Source organism: Scomber japonicus, chromosome 20, assembly GCF_027409825.1.
Source record: "Scomber japonicus isolate fScoJap1 chromosome 20, fScoJap1.pri, whole genome shotgun sequence".
NCBI classification, from domain to species: Eukaryota; Metazoa; Chordata; class Actinopteri; order Scombriformes; family Scombridae; genus Scomber; species Scomber japonicus.
The window spans coordinates 21717674-21734654 of NC_070597.1; the positions used below are offsets into that span (position 1 = coordinate 21717674).

The 16981-nt window shown below is 40.0% G+C and overlaps 1 protein-coding gene across 4 annotated transcripts; it reads right to left on the reverse strand.

Moving 5' to 3' along the window:
- Positions 1-1397: 1397 nt before the first annotated feature.
- On the reverse strand, positions 1398-13283 carry sstr2a (somatostatin receptor 2a). Of its 4 annotated transcripts, XR_008323590.1 has the most exons (5): positions 12938-13283; positions 9894-10613; positions 8685-9010; positions 2525-7573; positions 1398-2493 (listed from the first exon to the last, which is right to left on the reverse strand). XR_008323590.1 is itself a non-coding variant. In XM_053341784.1 (4 exons), the coding sequence occupies exons 2-4, from the start codon at positions 10279-10281 to the stop codon at positions 7142-7144; spliced, it is 1146 nt and encodes a 381-aa protein (XP_053197759.1). In that variant the 5' UTR covers positions 10282-10581; positions 12938-13283; the 3' UTR covers positions 1398-7141. The 4 variants fall into 4 exon arrangements, 3 of the variants coding, with proteins under 3 accessions (XP_053197759.1, XP_053197758.1, XP_053197760.1); XM_053341784.1 differs by having other exon boundaries at positions 1398-7573; positions 9894-10581; XM_053341783.1 differs by having other exon boundaries at positions 1398-7573.
- Positions 13284-16981: the final 3698 nt, after the last annotated feature.

Genomic DNA, 16981 nt, shown 5'->3' on the forward strand with positions numbered 1-16981 from the left:
AAAGCTTCTAAAATACAATATATTGTTAAAGTCGAAAACAGAGATTTTCACCCTTTCTGGCTTTTGACGTCTTACAAAGAGCAGTGTGTAGTCAGGCTCACATTTCAGATGTCTATCAGTTGTTAACAGCTCCACCAAATAGTGATTTTTCCCTCTAAACTTCTTGCATGGTTTCATTCAATAAATGTTCAGATGATCCAGTATTGTACCAAAGACCATTAATCATTTCACGACTCCTCAGATTTATCTGGTGACCCTTTGGAGAGGCTAGACCCTTAGGTTAGGGACCACCGGACTAAACAAATACTACTGATGTACTTTTACTTTAGTAGGATTTTTCATGCATTAACAGCTCCACCAAATAGTGATTTTCCCTCTAAACTTCTTGCATGGTTTCATTCAATAAATGTTCAGATGATCCAGTATTGCACCAAAGACCATTAATCATCTCACAACTCCTCAGATTTATCTGGTGACCCTTTGAAGAGGCTAGACCCTTAGGTTAGGGACCACTGGACTAAACTAGTACTACTGATGTACTTTTACTTTAGTAGGATTTTTCATGCATTATTTTTTACATTGCTATATTGGTACTTTTACTTGAGTAAATGATTTGAGTACTTCATCCACCACTGCCTCTCACTGTTTTGAGGTGGGCATGACTGAGCTGTGGAGTTCTTTGCTTACATAGCCAGGCCAGTGTGCTCACATCTGATTAAACTAAACCCACACACAGCTGTTTAGGTAGATTAGCTGAGTTTATGAGTGTTAAACTTCTATTAAATATTAAAGGCAAAAATATTGTATCAAAACTTTCATTCTGAATGTTGCTTATTTAGTCATGAATATGTCATGTTTTCAGGTGCTTTAAATGTGAAGCTTGCATTTGCTGCAGGATGAAATGCGGTTGCTGGAACGCAGTTGAAAGTATTTAAATTTCACCTGAACATCAAAGAACCGTTTCATCCAAATTTTAATATAGATATTCAGATAGCATTTGATCTTCAATCACCAATTCGGTGCTAACTTACTTAACAGCAACAGTGAATTCAGCAATAACTTTGGGGATTTAACTGTTCTGTGTAAGGAAGGCCCTTTGACAGACCCTTGGGCAATGCTGGTCGTCATTGAATCCCACATTTGGCATCACTGGCAGAGATTATATGTAAATCTGTAATACTGTGCTCCAGGGATCACAGAAAATCTGAAACATGGAGTTCTTCCAAGGAATGTATTCCTGGAGGATATACATTGAGGAATGGTCCTGTCCAAATTCCAGGCTTTCTGTCTTTGATATATAAGGTAGCCTTCATACTGCATTCAGCCAAGACAGTTCACGCCAGCACATACCCACATACAGGCTTTATGCACACCCGCTGACACACAAAAACACAGGTTTGACCATGGGAGCAGAAACAGGCCTGCAATTTAATCGCAGAGACAAGGACATTGGCCCGTCCATTACAATCAATGATCACATTATATTCTATGCAACAATAAAGAGTCACAAATAAACATCTGCTTCTGGCATTATATCACACAAACATAAGCTATGTACGCTGGGGGAGTAGTACTAAAAATGATATACAGCAGGTCTCTGTTATGTTTTGGTTACCAACATGTCTATGCAGTACAAAGGCCTTTGGTTGTTTGGCTTATGGGGAAAACAAGTTATAATGTTGTTTTGCTGTACACTGATGTCATTGCATGAGTTCATGTTGAGGTCCAAGGCACATTGATAAAAATAACTGCACAGAAAAATTACATTACCATGGCTGTACACTGTCAGAAACACACATGTAAGTCATCATCAACTCACCTATGAATTGGCTCGATCTGAATTAGACGTATAATGTGGAAAACCCACGTTTCTTTTTTCTTTGCCAACAGATTGACTCATATTAGCTACTGGTCATAGCTTCAAAAGTTTCAAAGTTGTATCTGTTGTTGCTAAAGATGATCCCAGATTAAAATACAACCGTGCACCCTTTTTCCAAAGATGTATCTACTGAAAAAAGGTGGCACTTAGTACGTGTGTGACTTTTAACACTGGTTTTGGTTAGTGAGGTGACATAGGAGGTGGGATATACAGTATGCAATCCTTCCCATGCAAATATAAGCACAGGATACCACATATACATAAAGTTAATATTGAACGGTACATCCTCAGGAGTGCACGTTCTAGCCCTTCGCAAATGAACTTCTGTTTCGGAAAAAAAACAGAGTGCAAGAAGGCAGAGGTTTTTTCCCCCCTGCTTCTGCCTCTCGTCTGTACACTATACAGTGGCAGGAACCAGCCAGAAATCCAGGCAAATGCTCTTTTCACATTTGGTGCTGAACTGCCAATCTCCATGTCAACCCAAATGAGCACAACCTTTTCAGAATATAGCCTCAAGTCAGAGAGATATTTTGGTTTTATACAAAATAGAAGTAGCAATGGGCGACTAGGCACAGTCTCATTGCCTCAGCTGTTCCTTTAGCGCTACATTGACACTGGTTTTGGCACAAACTGTCATATAAACACCTACTAAACATCCGAATGGTCCATTTAGTACAAGTCCATTAAGTATGTCCAATCAGCCAACAGACAGGAATAGTGTAGGCCATTTTCTTCGGCATGGTTCAGTTCATTTCAGTCCAGCTCAGTTTGAGTGTGTTCAAAATGTGTGTCAGCTGATATTATTCGTAACAGGCTGTGCACACAAAAGAAAGAGAGGGAGGAAAAGATGCAAACACACAGAGAGAGAGAGAGAGAGAGAGAGAGAGAGCAACAGTAATTAACTGTGGATGATGAGAGAATAGGTCTTGCAGTTCAGGCTTGACAGCGCTAAATACCTTAACTGTGTTGGGGAGGTCGAAATGAGTTTCTCACTGTGACACACACAAACATTTGATAGAGCACAAAGTATTCACAAGTACAAAAATATTACTGATACATACAGGAAGGTAATGCATGTTACAGGGTCATTCAAACATTTTATACATATAACAACAAAATGTTTCTGGTTATGATTTAAATTAACATGGATACCACTCATATACAGCTTTTGGACTTGGATTGTGTCACATAGTATTTCTACACATGTACACACGGTTCTCTGGGTTATTATAACCTCCTGATGAAATATGTGTGAGTATGTGTGTTCCTACTTTGACCTGTGAGTGTAGCTGGGATCTAACCTTTTAGAAATACTACTACGAGCCCTGACAGCTCAGAGAGATAGCCATGACAAATTACAGAGCTGTGGCCCACTGCCAACTGGGAGACAGTTATCTGTGTGCTGAGTGTGTGTGTGTGTGTGTATGTGTGTGTGTGTGTGTGTGTGTGTGTGTGGCCATATAATTATTTTCTGTAGTAACCTCTCAGGACAAGCCATGTCTGACTTGTCATCTCTTGATTGCTCTGATTGATGGCTTATGACTTGACCAATACACTTGGATGAAGTGAATCTGACACTGCAGCATATGGTGGGCGACCCTATTACTTCTATGGAGCCTTTGCAGTTGTTTGAAAAAGAATCGCCTGGCAACCAAGTGTGGTTCCATCATAGGGGTCTATTAGAGGAGTCACTTAAGACGAATAAGTTGGTAGCTCATGTGGAAATTGATATCTGCTATTGATGTGGGCATTTTCAGTTGCCAATAATGAATTATAAGGTATCATTGTTTCCAAATTCAGGTAGTTGACTCTAGGAAGCTGTATCTTAGTAAGTGACCCCAGTTAACTCAACAGTTAACTATCGTTTTAGGCAGCTAATTCAATTCCAAGCTAATTTGTGAAAGCTGTTACTGAAGTCAAATGATGTGAAAGTTAATTCATAAGCATATGTGTTGAAGCTGTTTCAGTTTAGGCAAGACATCACTATGTCACAATAAAAATAAGTCACAGCAACGACTTAGTCTACAGCCATGCTAGCTGCTGTATGTGAGCAGGCATAAAGTTATCCTTGTTCACTTTCTTAGTAGTGTATTAGCAAACTTATATGACTGATGGGGATGTTTTTCAGGTGTTTGGTCATGAACCAAAGTATTGGATAAGTAAACAAACTGACATGACTATAGTGCTATGTGGAACATTCCTCCATGCTCAATTTCAAAACTTCAATCAAAACATGCAGTAGATGTTGAGATACTTCACTGGGTACATGAAAAATATGTCCTACTGGTGGCGTAAGAGAGAACTTCAGAAGATCACCAAAGGTACCATGTTCAGTCTCTTGGCAACATGGATACCACCATTTCATGGCAATCCATTCAAGAGTTGTTGAGATATTCCTGTCTAAACCAAAGTGGTTTACTGCCATATAGAACAACATTGCCTATTCCACCGGCGTAGCAAAATAAAAACCCAAAATAAAAGATGGGAACCTCTATGATTCCTATGAGTGATTGTTTCATCAATTAATCTGGCATATTGACATCCTGTTACCACAAAAGAAGCCACTAAATATACAGTTGGAGTTCTATGCACATGTTCAGAAACATATGTTGTTTATGACATTACTGATAATTGTATATGTTGGACCGTACAATTAAATTTAGAAACTAGTAGATTTGTTGGTTTGCACTTTCTCTAGTTTTGCCGCTTGTCCAAAGCAGCAACTGTGAGTTAGCTGAGGCTGAGTTATCAACCAGAGGAAGTGCACTGGGGCTATAGTACTAGTGGTGGTATCCCCAGAAGTCCTACTTTTGTTGCATTTTATTAACTGCCAATTTCTTAAAGGATGTACACCACTAAATAGCAATATAAACAAATGCAGGTTCTACATTTTTAGCTAATTTGGTATGTACGTATGTATGTAATCTATATATGTAGCTGTGTGCACCTGCCTGTTTCTGCTCATCTGTTGTAAACTCTTCTGGTCTCCCATAGCAAATCGCAAAAATCCAATATGTGTAAAATGCTATAAAAAGTATAAATTCAACTGAGGTAGACAGAACTTCATTCTGTTCATAATTCATCCTGTCAAGACTTTCTAGGCATGTCCCTTGGTATTTTTCATGGTTGTGCACATACACAATGATGATCTGATGTGCTCAGTAGTTTGGTGGCCTTAGACATATTAGACATTACATATTAGTTAATTCCTGATCTTGATGAAACAATAATTCAATACAAATATAGTCATGTGAAACATGTCTTCATTGAAGTTCATAAGTTATGTAATTGCTTTTTATATATATATATGTTTCTCAACATCAGCATATAGTGATGGCCATGTTGAGTTATTTTAAAGAAAATCAAGAGTTTGGTTTCTTGTCAACTGAATAATGAACAACCATCCAAATGCTTGCAATTTGCCTGTACCCTGATTATTGCAGTTTGCGCCTATGTTTCTTAAATAAAACTGTGTTTAATGAGGTCATCACAAACAAACTGCCACACAGCCATGGCCTTATCTGCTGGGACTGAACTTGGGCGGGGGGTGGTGGGGGGCTTGTGATTTATCAGTGAGACTAGTCCTGGAACACACACCCCAAATGATAGGCACACACAGAGGAATGGTAAAGGGACAAACAGGGCTGTCAAAAATTGTATGGATTTCCTGACAGTCCACCAGCTCAGTGATTCAGCAGCCCACAGGGGTTTGTCCCGGTACGCCTGATGGCTAGTATACCACTGGCACACAGAAGACTTGGGCAGGGTATTATTAGTCAAGTACATACTTGGCATATACATAAAGTACAGAGTCTGGTAGGGGGCCCAACAACATTTTTCCTGCACAGTTTAATGCAGCCATGGACATATATAGCCTTCCTTTTTCTGTATTCATACAGCCCACTACAATCTTTCCAGCTTTGTCTCTATGTTCCCTGTAGATATAATACATACACAAGCTTCTCTCTTTCTGTCCTTACTCCCCACTCTCCCTCCCTCTACATGACACATTTCGCTGCCTTCTGTGAAATTTAGGCATTTTTGCAAACACACGCTGACTGAACCAAATGTGAAGCTGACGACGCTGACCACATTTCAACATGAAACCAGGAGGAGACCTCACATAGTCAAAAACAACACTTTACAAGTAGAAATGGGCTCTTTACAATGGCACAGTTGGCACAGGGAGTAATTATTGTTGGTACCAGGACACAGTGAAGTATGAAGTATGTGTTTCACAAACATGGTTTAGAAGCTGTCCTCAATGCATACCACAACAAGACAGAATTTTATAGCAATGATTGCCTTTGAAATTCCTTTTGGTTGGTCCACGTGTTGAACTCTTCCCCTAGAGGCAGACAGAAAACCATTTCCTATATACAAAGTTTAGCTGTTCTGAAGCAAGCAAGGTCACAGTGGCTGCCAAGATGTTTTCCCATCCTTCCGTTTAATCAATAATCCAGGATGTTAAATTCAAGAGTTTACAGATCAATACCGCTTCTCCTGCGGAGACGCCAGCCAGAAAGGGAAAAGAGCATCCTTCACTGTCGGTAAATAAGATGCCGTGTTTGGAGAGGTTTGCCATTTTGTGGCTCTGTTGATCATGTAAACCCAGACTAATCAGCTGGTATGAATAAAACATGACCATGAAACTATTCATCTTTGTGTTGTGGTTTCTGTTTTATTTCTCTAGAGAACCAATGTGCTGGCTGTTTTCCACTAAATGTTTGGCCTTCTAAGCTTTCACAAAGGCAAGCTATTTCTCAAGAGGATCCATTGAAGTCCCTCCTCCAATCCAGCAACTGGTACGATTGCATTAAATTTCGATTTTGGTTGAGTCAGGACGAGTTCTGACAACTCAATAGAAGCTTTATGATAGGGTGCATGAACAGAAATACTATTTGTTTGATTTCAATATTACTTGCCTCTTTAGTGCTTAAGATCAGTAGAGGAAAGATGCATTTTGCTCTGCCTCAGGGCTAAGCAGCTCAAGTATCCTCATTAACCCAAATATCAAGAGTTCTGAGCTGGAGTCAATGTACTTTCCCTGACCTCTGAAAACCCTTATGAAATTGTTTATATTTCACTTAGACTTTGTTCATGTGTCAGTGTCCATGAGCAGCAGCTATTACATCATTGTCCGGCCTCTGCATCTTTCAGTAGGGGTCACTGGCAGTACACTGGCAGCCAATCTGGAAGCCCCAAGCACTCATAAGTCTCTCTGGCCTCCTTGAATGTGACCACCATTCTTCTGCCACTCCTTTATATGCTGGTCTGCAGCTCACCATTGAGCAGGGCAGAATTGTGTGTGTCCAAATTGGCGTTAATGATTATAGCATCGTTAGCCATCCTGCTCCTGTCAGCCCTGCTGTCACTGCGCTCAATTTCGTCCAGCCCCGCCACCTTTTTCAGGCACAGAACATTCTGAAAGCTCTTCTTGAAGTTGTCCGACAGGAAGGCGTACAGAATGGGGTTAGCGCAGCTGTTGGCGTAGCCGAGCACCACCACAAAATCAAAGGTGCTCTTCACAGCGGAGGTGGGGTTGATGGAGCTGGTGACGGAAGTGACGTTGAAAATGTAGAAAGGGAGCCAGCAGAGGACAAACACTGCCACCACAATGGACACCATCCGTGTTACCTTACGCTCGGAGCGCTTGCGCTTGGTTGAACCCACACGCATGCCTGATGACTTCACCTGCCAAAGGGAAGGACTGTCAGTGACTTAAAATCTCTACAGCATAAAAGCTCAACATTCACACTGTGACATTACAATAACTTCCAAGCCAAGGAAATAGATTACAAAATTACATTCTCTACATTATGATTTCAAAGCTAGGAGGTTATATGTAACCCTGACTAGAAAGTATTTTCCAATTGTACCCAACCCTTAAATGCTGGCTAGCTGTTAGCTGTCATACTACGTATCAGAGTAATACCTATAACATTATCCTGATCATAATATACTCCAACTGTCTTGCTACAGAAAACTCCAAATTTTAGTCGCTCAGCTATTCCTATAATAAAAACAGGAAGTTATTACCTTTAAATAAGTTTAAATACTCATCACATACCGAGTCTGTATTTTTCAAACCCTGCATCTTTTTAGCAACTAATAAGGTGGAAAAAAGTATTGAAGTCAATATAAACCATGACATCATCAAAAGGGGGTGTTGGTGGCTGGATAGCTTCCAGCCACCAGTGGCAGTAGTGGGCACTCCAGCAGGTGAAGAAGAAATCCTGCTAAGTCTTTGATTTTACATTTTTTATTAATTTCAGTGGAAGATAGCTGGAGTATATCATGCTTTTCTTAATTTAAACCCACTTGATGAATATTTAGGTTCCAGTTTGAATGTCTATAGTGCCTGAAATGTTCCCTCAAATAGCCACAAGGGCTACTAGTACCTGTTTTATACAGACAACAATCTTAACAACTCTAAACTGTATTAAGTATCTGTAGAGTAATATCATTTTTCATGTGTATCATAAACTGTAGCTCAAGCAAAAGTAACTTGAACTTAAAAACATTCACTGTTTGGGGCTTTTTTAAGGATACTGATGAAATCAACAGCCATTGTTGACCATGTCATATTAACAAGAACTATAATTGTACCAGTGACATCTTAAATCCCACCATTTTATCTTAATCCACGAATAAAAATGATTGCTTGCTTATTCATTCTACTGTGACTACCCCTAATAAAAGGATTATCGGAATGATCTGATTAGGAATATATAAGAAGATACAAAAACAGAATACATGTATGGTATGTTAAATTATAATGTCACACACAGCAGCAGGGTCTCACCTTCACTATTATGAGCAGGTAACACATGCATATGACTGTCAGCGGCATGAAGAATCCAATGAAGAATGTGTAGATAATGAAAGCTGTGTAATAGACATCCTGGGGCTCCGGCCACACAATCCCACACACTGGCACCTTGTCTAGGCCGCTGAAGATCATAGTTGGTAGGTTGACTAACAGCGACACAACCCACACTGTCAGGTTAATTAGCTTGGCTACACGAGGCTTCCGCCATTTTGTAGACCTAATAGGGTGGACCACAGCCAGGTATCGATCGATGCTCATCACCATGAGACAGAAGATGCTGGTGAACTGATTGAGAGAGTCTGTAGAGGAGGGGAGGGAGTGGAGGAGTGCAGAAAGGAAGGTTAGGTGAGGATATGTATCAGCAAGCTATTAATAATCAGTACTGCTTGTTTATTAAAAGGGGGAAGTGATTACAATTGATAAAGACAATTAAGCAGCAGCGCTGATTGAATTGCAACTGAAATCTTAATATTTATAATCCTCACTTGAAGAAATAGTTTGACATTGTGGGTATTACACTTATTTGATTTATTGCAGAAAATTGGATAAGAGAATGGATGCCACTTTGATATTGTTCGTTCAAGATGAAGTTGGAACCAGTAGCTTAGCATAAAGACAGAGGGAAACAGCTAGCCTGGCTCTGTCCAAAAAAAAATCAGCCTACCAGCACTTCTAACACTCACTTATTAACAAGTTATATCTTCTTTGATCAGCACCAAAGCTAAAATGTAAAAATAAAGGGGTGCAGTGACTTCTTGGAATCTTTATGTCTTGAGTGTCAATGATTTTTAACGATCACTCTTTGAGTTACAGCCTTTAAAAAAGTAAAGAAGCATATCTAGGTTCTAATCAAATAGCTACCATAGCAGATACTGATTTTCTTTGTTGGCCATAGTGATTTCCTGGAGTTCACTGCTGGTTGCCTGGTTGACAGCAAGACTATACAACAAGGCTACTCCTGAATATAGCTTCATATTTACCCTATTGATGTGAGGGCTATTGATTTAACTCGACAAATATTTTAAAGAATGCATATATTTAAAAATTGTATATATTTTTATTTATATTACTTTTGATTTTTTCTAAAGTGTTGAACAAGGTTTTCCCTTAATTGCAACCATTGGAGATACTTTTTTGAGTGATTATTTGCCCAGTTAAACACTGAATATACTTTACACCTACCTACAGTCATGATCACCCTGCACAGAGCCTCTCCGAAGGGCCAGTGCACCAGTGTTAACTGCAGCGCAATGAACGGCAGGCTCATCATGCACAGAACATCTGCCACCGCCAGGTTGAGGATATAGATGTTGGTCACCGTCTTCATTTTGGCGTAACGTAGGATCACGTAGATGACCAGAGTGTTGCCACATAGCCCCACAGCGCACACCATGAAGTAGATGAAGGTGATGACCACTGAGCTGGTCTTGTCCTGGTGAGGCTCTCTAGTCTTTGTGATGTTTAGATCCAGGTCGGACTCGTTACCCTGGATGTAGCTGTCATACAGGAGGGGCTCAGGGATGGTGATGTTGGGTGAAGTTGGGAGAAAAGGCCACTGATCCAAGGCCATGACTGCTAAGAGGGCTTTTGGATATCAAAGGGTTCTAAGTGTCTACAGACAGCACATGGTAAAGTGTAGATGTTTGATCCTACAGGAGTTTGGATTATGGTAGATATAAGTAGGGTTTGGGTTAGGGTTACATGCTAAAAACCATTGTAAAAATTAGGGTAAAAGGATTTTAGAGGTAAATTCTAAGACAAGCTTGGGGTACTGGACATTTAAGACTTGGGGATCCAGGGGTCTGGGACTCTGAGGATTGGGATGACTGGGGATTATTATGTACGTGGAACCACAAGTATCACATCCCAGCTGTAGAGAGATGGCAAAAGAACAAAATAGATCTATGGAAAAAGAGACAAAAGAGTGAAAGAACAGTAAATTGGACTAAGAAAGAGAGAATCTATCCTTTGAAAAATAATAATAGTAATTTAAGATTCAAGTTAATAGTTGCAAAGTTACTCTACATAACTGCTTTCATTCGTTTTAGTCAAAGTACCATATAAAATATTCTCTTGAGACTGTACTCTAAATCAGTCTTCTACATGTTCAGTTATTTTACTTAATTATTTCCTTCATCTTCTGTCTTTCCCCCCTACAGCCAGTATTTGGCAGACGTGCAGGAGACAATCAAATCAAGCCAAATCCAAATTTTACATGATGTGCAGTTTTCTGAAAATAACCTTTTCTCTTTGATCATAGGTAAGACTCAAACTTAAAATACTGTAGCTTTAGGGTTTGCAACTGCACCACCAAGATACCACGCGTCACTCAACATCTACAAACACACAGTTTTTTTAAACAATATTATATCATGACATTGATTCACACACTTTTGAACTAATGTCAGGAAGGTATGGGCACAAAACTCATCACGACTTCAACTTCCTTCAACGTCCTATATTTACATGATTTTCATACTTCATTATTTCAACATCATAATGACAACCTCTGCTCATTTTCTTCCTTTCTAACTCGGTCCAAACCATAAATCTCCCCAATGCTACATGAGCCCAGTTGTCCATATTAGTTGAGTGTGTGTCTGTGTGTGCATACATGCAAAAAGGTACGCCTGAGCGAGAGAACGACGAGGGCACGGCGCTGCTGAAGACAAATGTTTATTCAATTGATCTTGGGGACAAACAGCTCTGATACTGTGGCAGGATCACTCACTCTTTCCCTGCAGTGATAGCGGCCAGCCCAACAGTCCAAATCTTGCCTTTGCCTTTCATCATTCAGCTCATTTACATGTGATAGGCACATGTGGGCCCAATTTGGATATTCATATTTTTGATAATTAGGGGTATGGTGGTTACAAAGGTTATTGTAATTGCTAATTAATGTATAGACTGAATAACATTTTCTTAACTGAGAGGTAAGAAAATGTTATTCAGTCTATAAATTGTTAAAAATAACCCATCACCAATTATCAGAGCTTAAAGGTTTAACTTCAAACTTTATATTTTATCATTCCATCAATTAAAAAACCAAAAGGTGTTCAATCAAGATTTAAAGACTAAAGCCACTCATGGGTCTGTCAACTAATTAATGATTTCTGCACTATTATAACCAATAAATGAGGCAGATTTTGACCACCATTTTTGCACCAATTCTTTTTTTTGTGGAGTATGTGGCTGAGACAGCTCTCAGGATGGCAATCAGCAAACCTTCAACAGAACTGGATTTATCTGAGATTCAGCAGAGTGGTTAGTTCCACATATTGGTCTTTTGGCTGTTTTAGAGGGTTTTTTATCCTTGTGACTAAAACATTATGGTGAAAATGATGCATTCTCATTATATGAGGTAACAAGCATGAATATAGTTATAAGGACGACGCTATATGGGGGAAGTGTCAGGAAAAGCAATTTGCATTAATATACATTCACCACACAGAGGGTTTATTGCGTTTCTTAGCAGCAAGCCCAGCTGTCTAAGTGTGGTGTTAGTTGGTAGCATCTTGGATTTTAATTATAAAGCAGAGTAATTATGTTACTCCTGCTCTATTAAAAGTCTTACAGAGAGAAAGTTTAATAGGCTCCTTGAGGATGGATGTGCAGCTCAGCGCAGGTGAAGTGATGCCAGGGAAAGCAGCCTCACACTAACCTGCAGGCTGCGTGTGATGGATGTCCAGCGCAACAGGGGACTGTCTTTCATCCGCAGTCATTGGAAATACTCGCACAGTTTACCAAGTGAGCAGGTTGCTTCATGTTTCTTCTCAAGGGCACTTTGACATAAAATGGCTGCTCAGGGCATCAAACCTTTGAACTCTTAATTGAATGACAGACCTCCCTTATTCCCCTTGACATCTAGTTTATCTAAAATCAGTGATTCCCGAGAGCTGAGATAATTCTCTCACTTGTTTCTCCAGTGTTGCACCTGTTCCAATTATTATAGCTGTACTGTCCTTTGTTACCGACAGATATCATAATGTGCGTAAAGCTGTGAGTTTTAATTTATCATTTAATTTAATGAAAAACCTAAATATTCCGTCACCACGAGCAATTAAAAAAAACTTTTACCTCACAAAACCAGTGTAACATATTCATACAATGCGCAAAAGCAAGCCAAAGTCCTCACGACATGCCTGAAGATAGATTTTTAAATGAGCAATCTTAATAATTTACACTGAATTCATTTTTCTCTGTTTCCTATTTTCAGTCACACTTACTTTGAAACTGAAAACTTCTTCATATCAGGTCCATCGTGGCAATGTGTCCTTCAGCACAGAATATGGAGTCCTGCCGCTCCGAAACGGCGCTGACCTGCTGGAAATCTGCATCCCGAGCCTCTCCATCCACCTGCTCCCTCAGTGTTACGCACGGCGCTGGCGTTAAGCCTCCCACTCGCCGCCTTCACCAGAGCTGGTGGGTGAACTGCGTCTCTCAGGTCATTTTTACCTCCAAGAAATATTCCGCGTTTTGTTAGAGAAACTTTAACAGACCGCTACGAAAGAGCCGGCGTGCGCTCTGAATGCGCTGCGTCCAACAGAAAGTCTTTGAATCCCGTGAGACTAGACACCGCGGCAGGACGCACGACTGCACCAGAGAGAGAGAGAGAGAGAGAGGGAGAGAGATTAGTAGAAACGATGAGCGCGTCACCCTGTGTGCGTCGGTGTCCACCGGATTGCTGATTTTTGACTCATGCAAATGAATGGGCTCGTTTCCTGGAGCCCTGCATCATTAAACTGCAGGGTTACACCATTTGTGTTGCTGCAAATTGTGCAGGGCTCGACACTGAAGTGTCTCAAATATCTCAAAATGAACCAAATTGGATTTATGTGTGATGTTTGCGGTGTGGAAAACCAAGCAGCCACACAGAGACTGATGCCACAGTCTCTTGTCTAATCCAACAGCTTTCAATGAAACTATTTCAAGTGTTCTTCAGGCCTTGGAGCTGTAGATCAGAGTCAATGGTACACATCCTTGTCAACTGATGGTGAGGACACTCGGAACTGATGGATGAAGCAAACCCTAACAGCCCCTTTTCAGTATTTATAAAGGAGGAGTTCTCAAGCAAGTGCAGCTGGTGGGTATATTCCACGACCTCTGTCAGAGCTGCATGAGAAGATGCCCCACAGCTTTTCTCAACATCACAACACTTAAGTGCTGCTATTATTAATACAGCTGTATAGTCTTATCAAAGATTAATAGTTCTATTTGTGTGCAAAATGATAGGATGGACCGAGGATACTCAGAGGGAGATGTATACAATAACATAAGAGGGTGATAACATTTCCTTTCATATAAATCAGTGTCCATTCAGGAGGTCTGACGTCAATGAGAACCAGCCTTAAAAATCAATTTTTAAATGATCAACAAGAACAAAGTGGTTTAAAAAACAGCACTATGACATCATTTAAGGGATGTTTTTGACATTTTGGCAACTACACTTGTTTGCTTCGCTTACTCACAGTGAGATAAGATCATTGGTGCCACCCTCATCTGTGTCTAGTCAATATAAGGTGAAGACCACTTAGCTCAGCTTTGCAATAAGACTTGCCAAACATTATTTCTCATTTGTAATCAAAGTGTAAAAACAACAAGTTGAGCTTTATTTAAATTGAATTTTTATTTTTTTATAATTTGATTTAATAATTTTTGCTCTAGATTAATTAATTTCTGCTCTCGATTTAGTAATTTGTGATCTTGATTCACTGATTTGTGCTCTCAATTCAGTTAATTGTGCTCTCGACTTATTTGTGCTCTTAGTTTAGTAATTTGTGAATTAGATGTAGTAATTTGTTCTCTAGATTCATTAATTGGAGCTCTTGATTTAGTTATCTGTGCTCTCAATTCAGTAATTGGTGCTCTAGATTAATTTATTTGTGCTCTCGATACATTGATCTGTGCTCTCCATTAAGTTATTTGTTGCTCTGATTTCATTATTTGTGCTTTCAATTCAGTCATTTGTGCTCTCAATTTTTGCCATTTGTGCCCTCAGTTTAGTTATTTGTCCTCTCCACTTATTATTTGTGCTCTGATTTATGCTCACAGTTTGGTAATGTGTGCTCCCAATTTAGTTATTTGTACTCTCGATTTAATAACTTGTGCTCTCAATTGAACAGAATTCAGCCTTTTGCCATTCTCTTGTTCTGTGTACACAATTTACTACTTTACTGTATCTGTAAGATCCTTCATACTATTAGAAACTCTGCTTCGGGGTTCTGCAGAGCTTCATGGATGCAGATGGAAGCACAATAAGTGTAAAGAACATGAACTTATTGTGAGACAGGAGGATGCCTTTGATCCAGCCTGGGCAGGGGAAATGTTTTATCTGCTTTCCTTAAACTTCCGGCTGACTGTTTGCCCTCTACAGGAGGAGAACTAGTTAGTTAAAGTTAAATCATTGTTTTTCTCTCTGTGGCTCCTCTCAGGCTCTGCAGAGGAGAGACAGGTGACAATGTTAACTTTACAACTCTAATCAAAGGAGTTTGCTCTGTGCTTCTGTGAAAAACACCAGCAAGGACAGCAACACTAAATAATTCCATTATTGATCTCATATGTTAATAGAGTTTTCTCATGCCACGACAATGCTATGAAACTGTTTTCCATCACACATCTGAAGTTAGCGTGCTGCATGCGTGATCAGCAAAACATCCCTCATTTCAATAAAATGCCAGTTTTTAAAATTGATTCCACTGCTCAGTACCACCACCCACAGAGTATACCGCTGAAAGCAAACGATCAAAGGGAATGAAAATATTCAAAGCGTGGAACTTGATTGAAGTGAGCGTTGTTTGTTGGGCAACCATGTCCATCTCAATGAAGTGGATGCACCAATGTTTAAAATGCATACTCATTGTGCCTTTTAATTTTCTGATAAATATGTCTAGTGAATCTCAAATTGTTACTCTCTCTCAGCGTAAACACACATGCACACAGCCTTGAACTGCGCTGGTCAACAACTCTCTACTTGGCCTTCAACTCTGACACATGTCTACAGTATGTCAACACAGAGCCTAGTTTGGAGGGTAAAGGTCCTATCCAAAAGGGGCACAAACAACAAAAACAAAATGACTTCCTTTCTACTGATCTTGCTTTCTCCATCACACACTTCATAAAGTAGATGGTAGAATCCAGCGCCGAATCCCGATCTGTTTGAACAGATTCAGGACAGAGACTGAGGGAGGGAGTGTAGTGGCTGCTGCTGAGCTGCTGACAAATTGGTTTAGCTGTTTTAGACAAGGTGTTAGTGGAAAGAGTGAAGCAGTTAAAGAAACCTGTCAAGCCAAATATGCCATTTTTCTTTCTGCACATACATTTCATGGCCCCTGGCATACTAAGTATACAAACACGACTCAACCGTGTGACTGATTCGATGCCGCTTCAAAAGGGCAGAACCTTGACGGTCTGCTCGCCGTAACAATGTGCCAGGGAGAAAGTAAGCATTCATTGTGACATGATTTATCTGCTGTTTATCACCTTGATTCCTGTTGACAATGCGGCGCTGTAGCACATAATGTAACACGCACCATGTGATGCACCCCAACGCTGATGGCAAGCGCCCAAGTGCCACACATCAAATGGCTCACATGGCAAAAAATTAATGAATGGTCTTCAAGGCTATAAAGCTTTCAATATATTTTCTAAATGTCCTACCTGAGTTCTTTTCAATCCACTGTGACACAAACACAAGTCACCTGACAAGAAAAAATCCCTCTGCATGGTTTTGTGAAGGGGAAAAACAAAACCTATTCTCAGTGGTCGTGGATGCCAGACAAAAAGCACTCCGGTCATTTTTTTTTGCCTCATGCAAATGTTTAAAGGATTTCAACATTTAAGTGCAATCCACTGAGGGCCAGAGCATGTGTGTGTCACACTAGGTCAAGACAAGCCAGGCACACAGTGTGTTTTTTGCCAGTCACAGTCTGTCAGGGTGTTTCAACTGCGGATTTCTTAGTTGCAATGACATGTCACTTTGTAACTGCACCAGAGGACTAAAACTTGAATGAAACAGGAACTGACTTACATGTAGCAGCTTGATCCAGATGTGGGTCCTTTAACATTGGATATTAAGCCAGAGGGAAGATCCACCCATCGAGGAAATACAGCACTACAAACTAAAACTCGACCGATATATTAGTCAGCCAACATTATCGGCTGATATTGGACAATCACGGATCTGTATCAGTGCAGGTATATGTTGTCCAATATGTGCTTGTTTAAGGACGATGGAAGCATGAGCGGACCACAACAAAGGCTGTCTAAGAAAA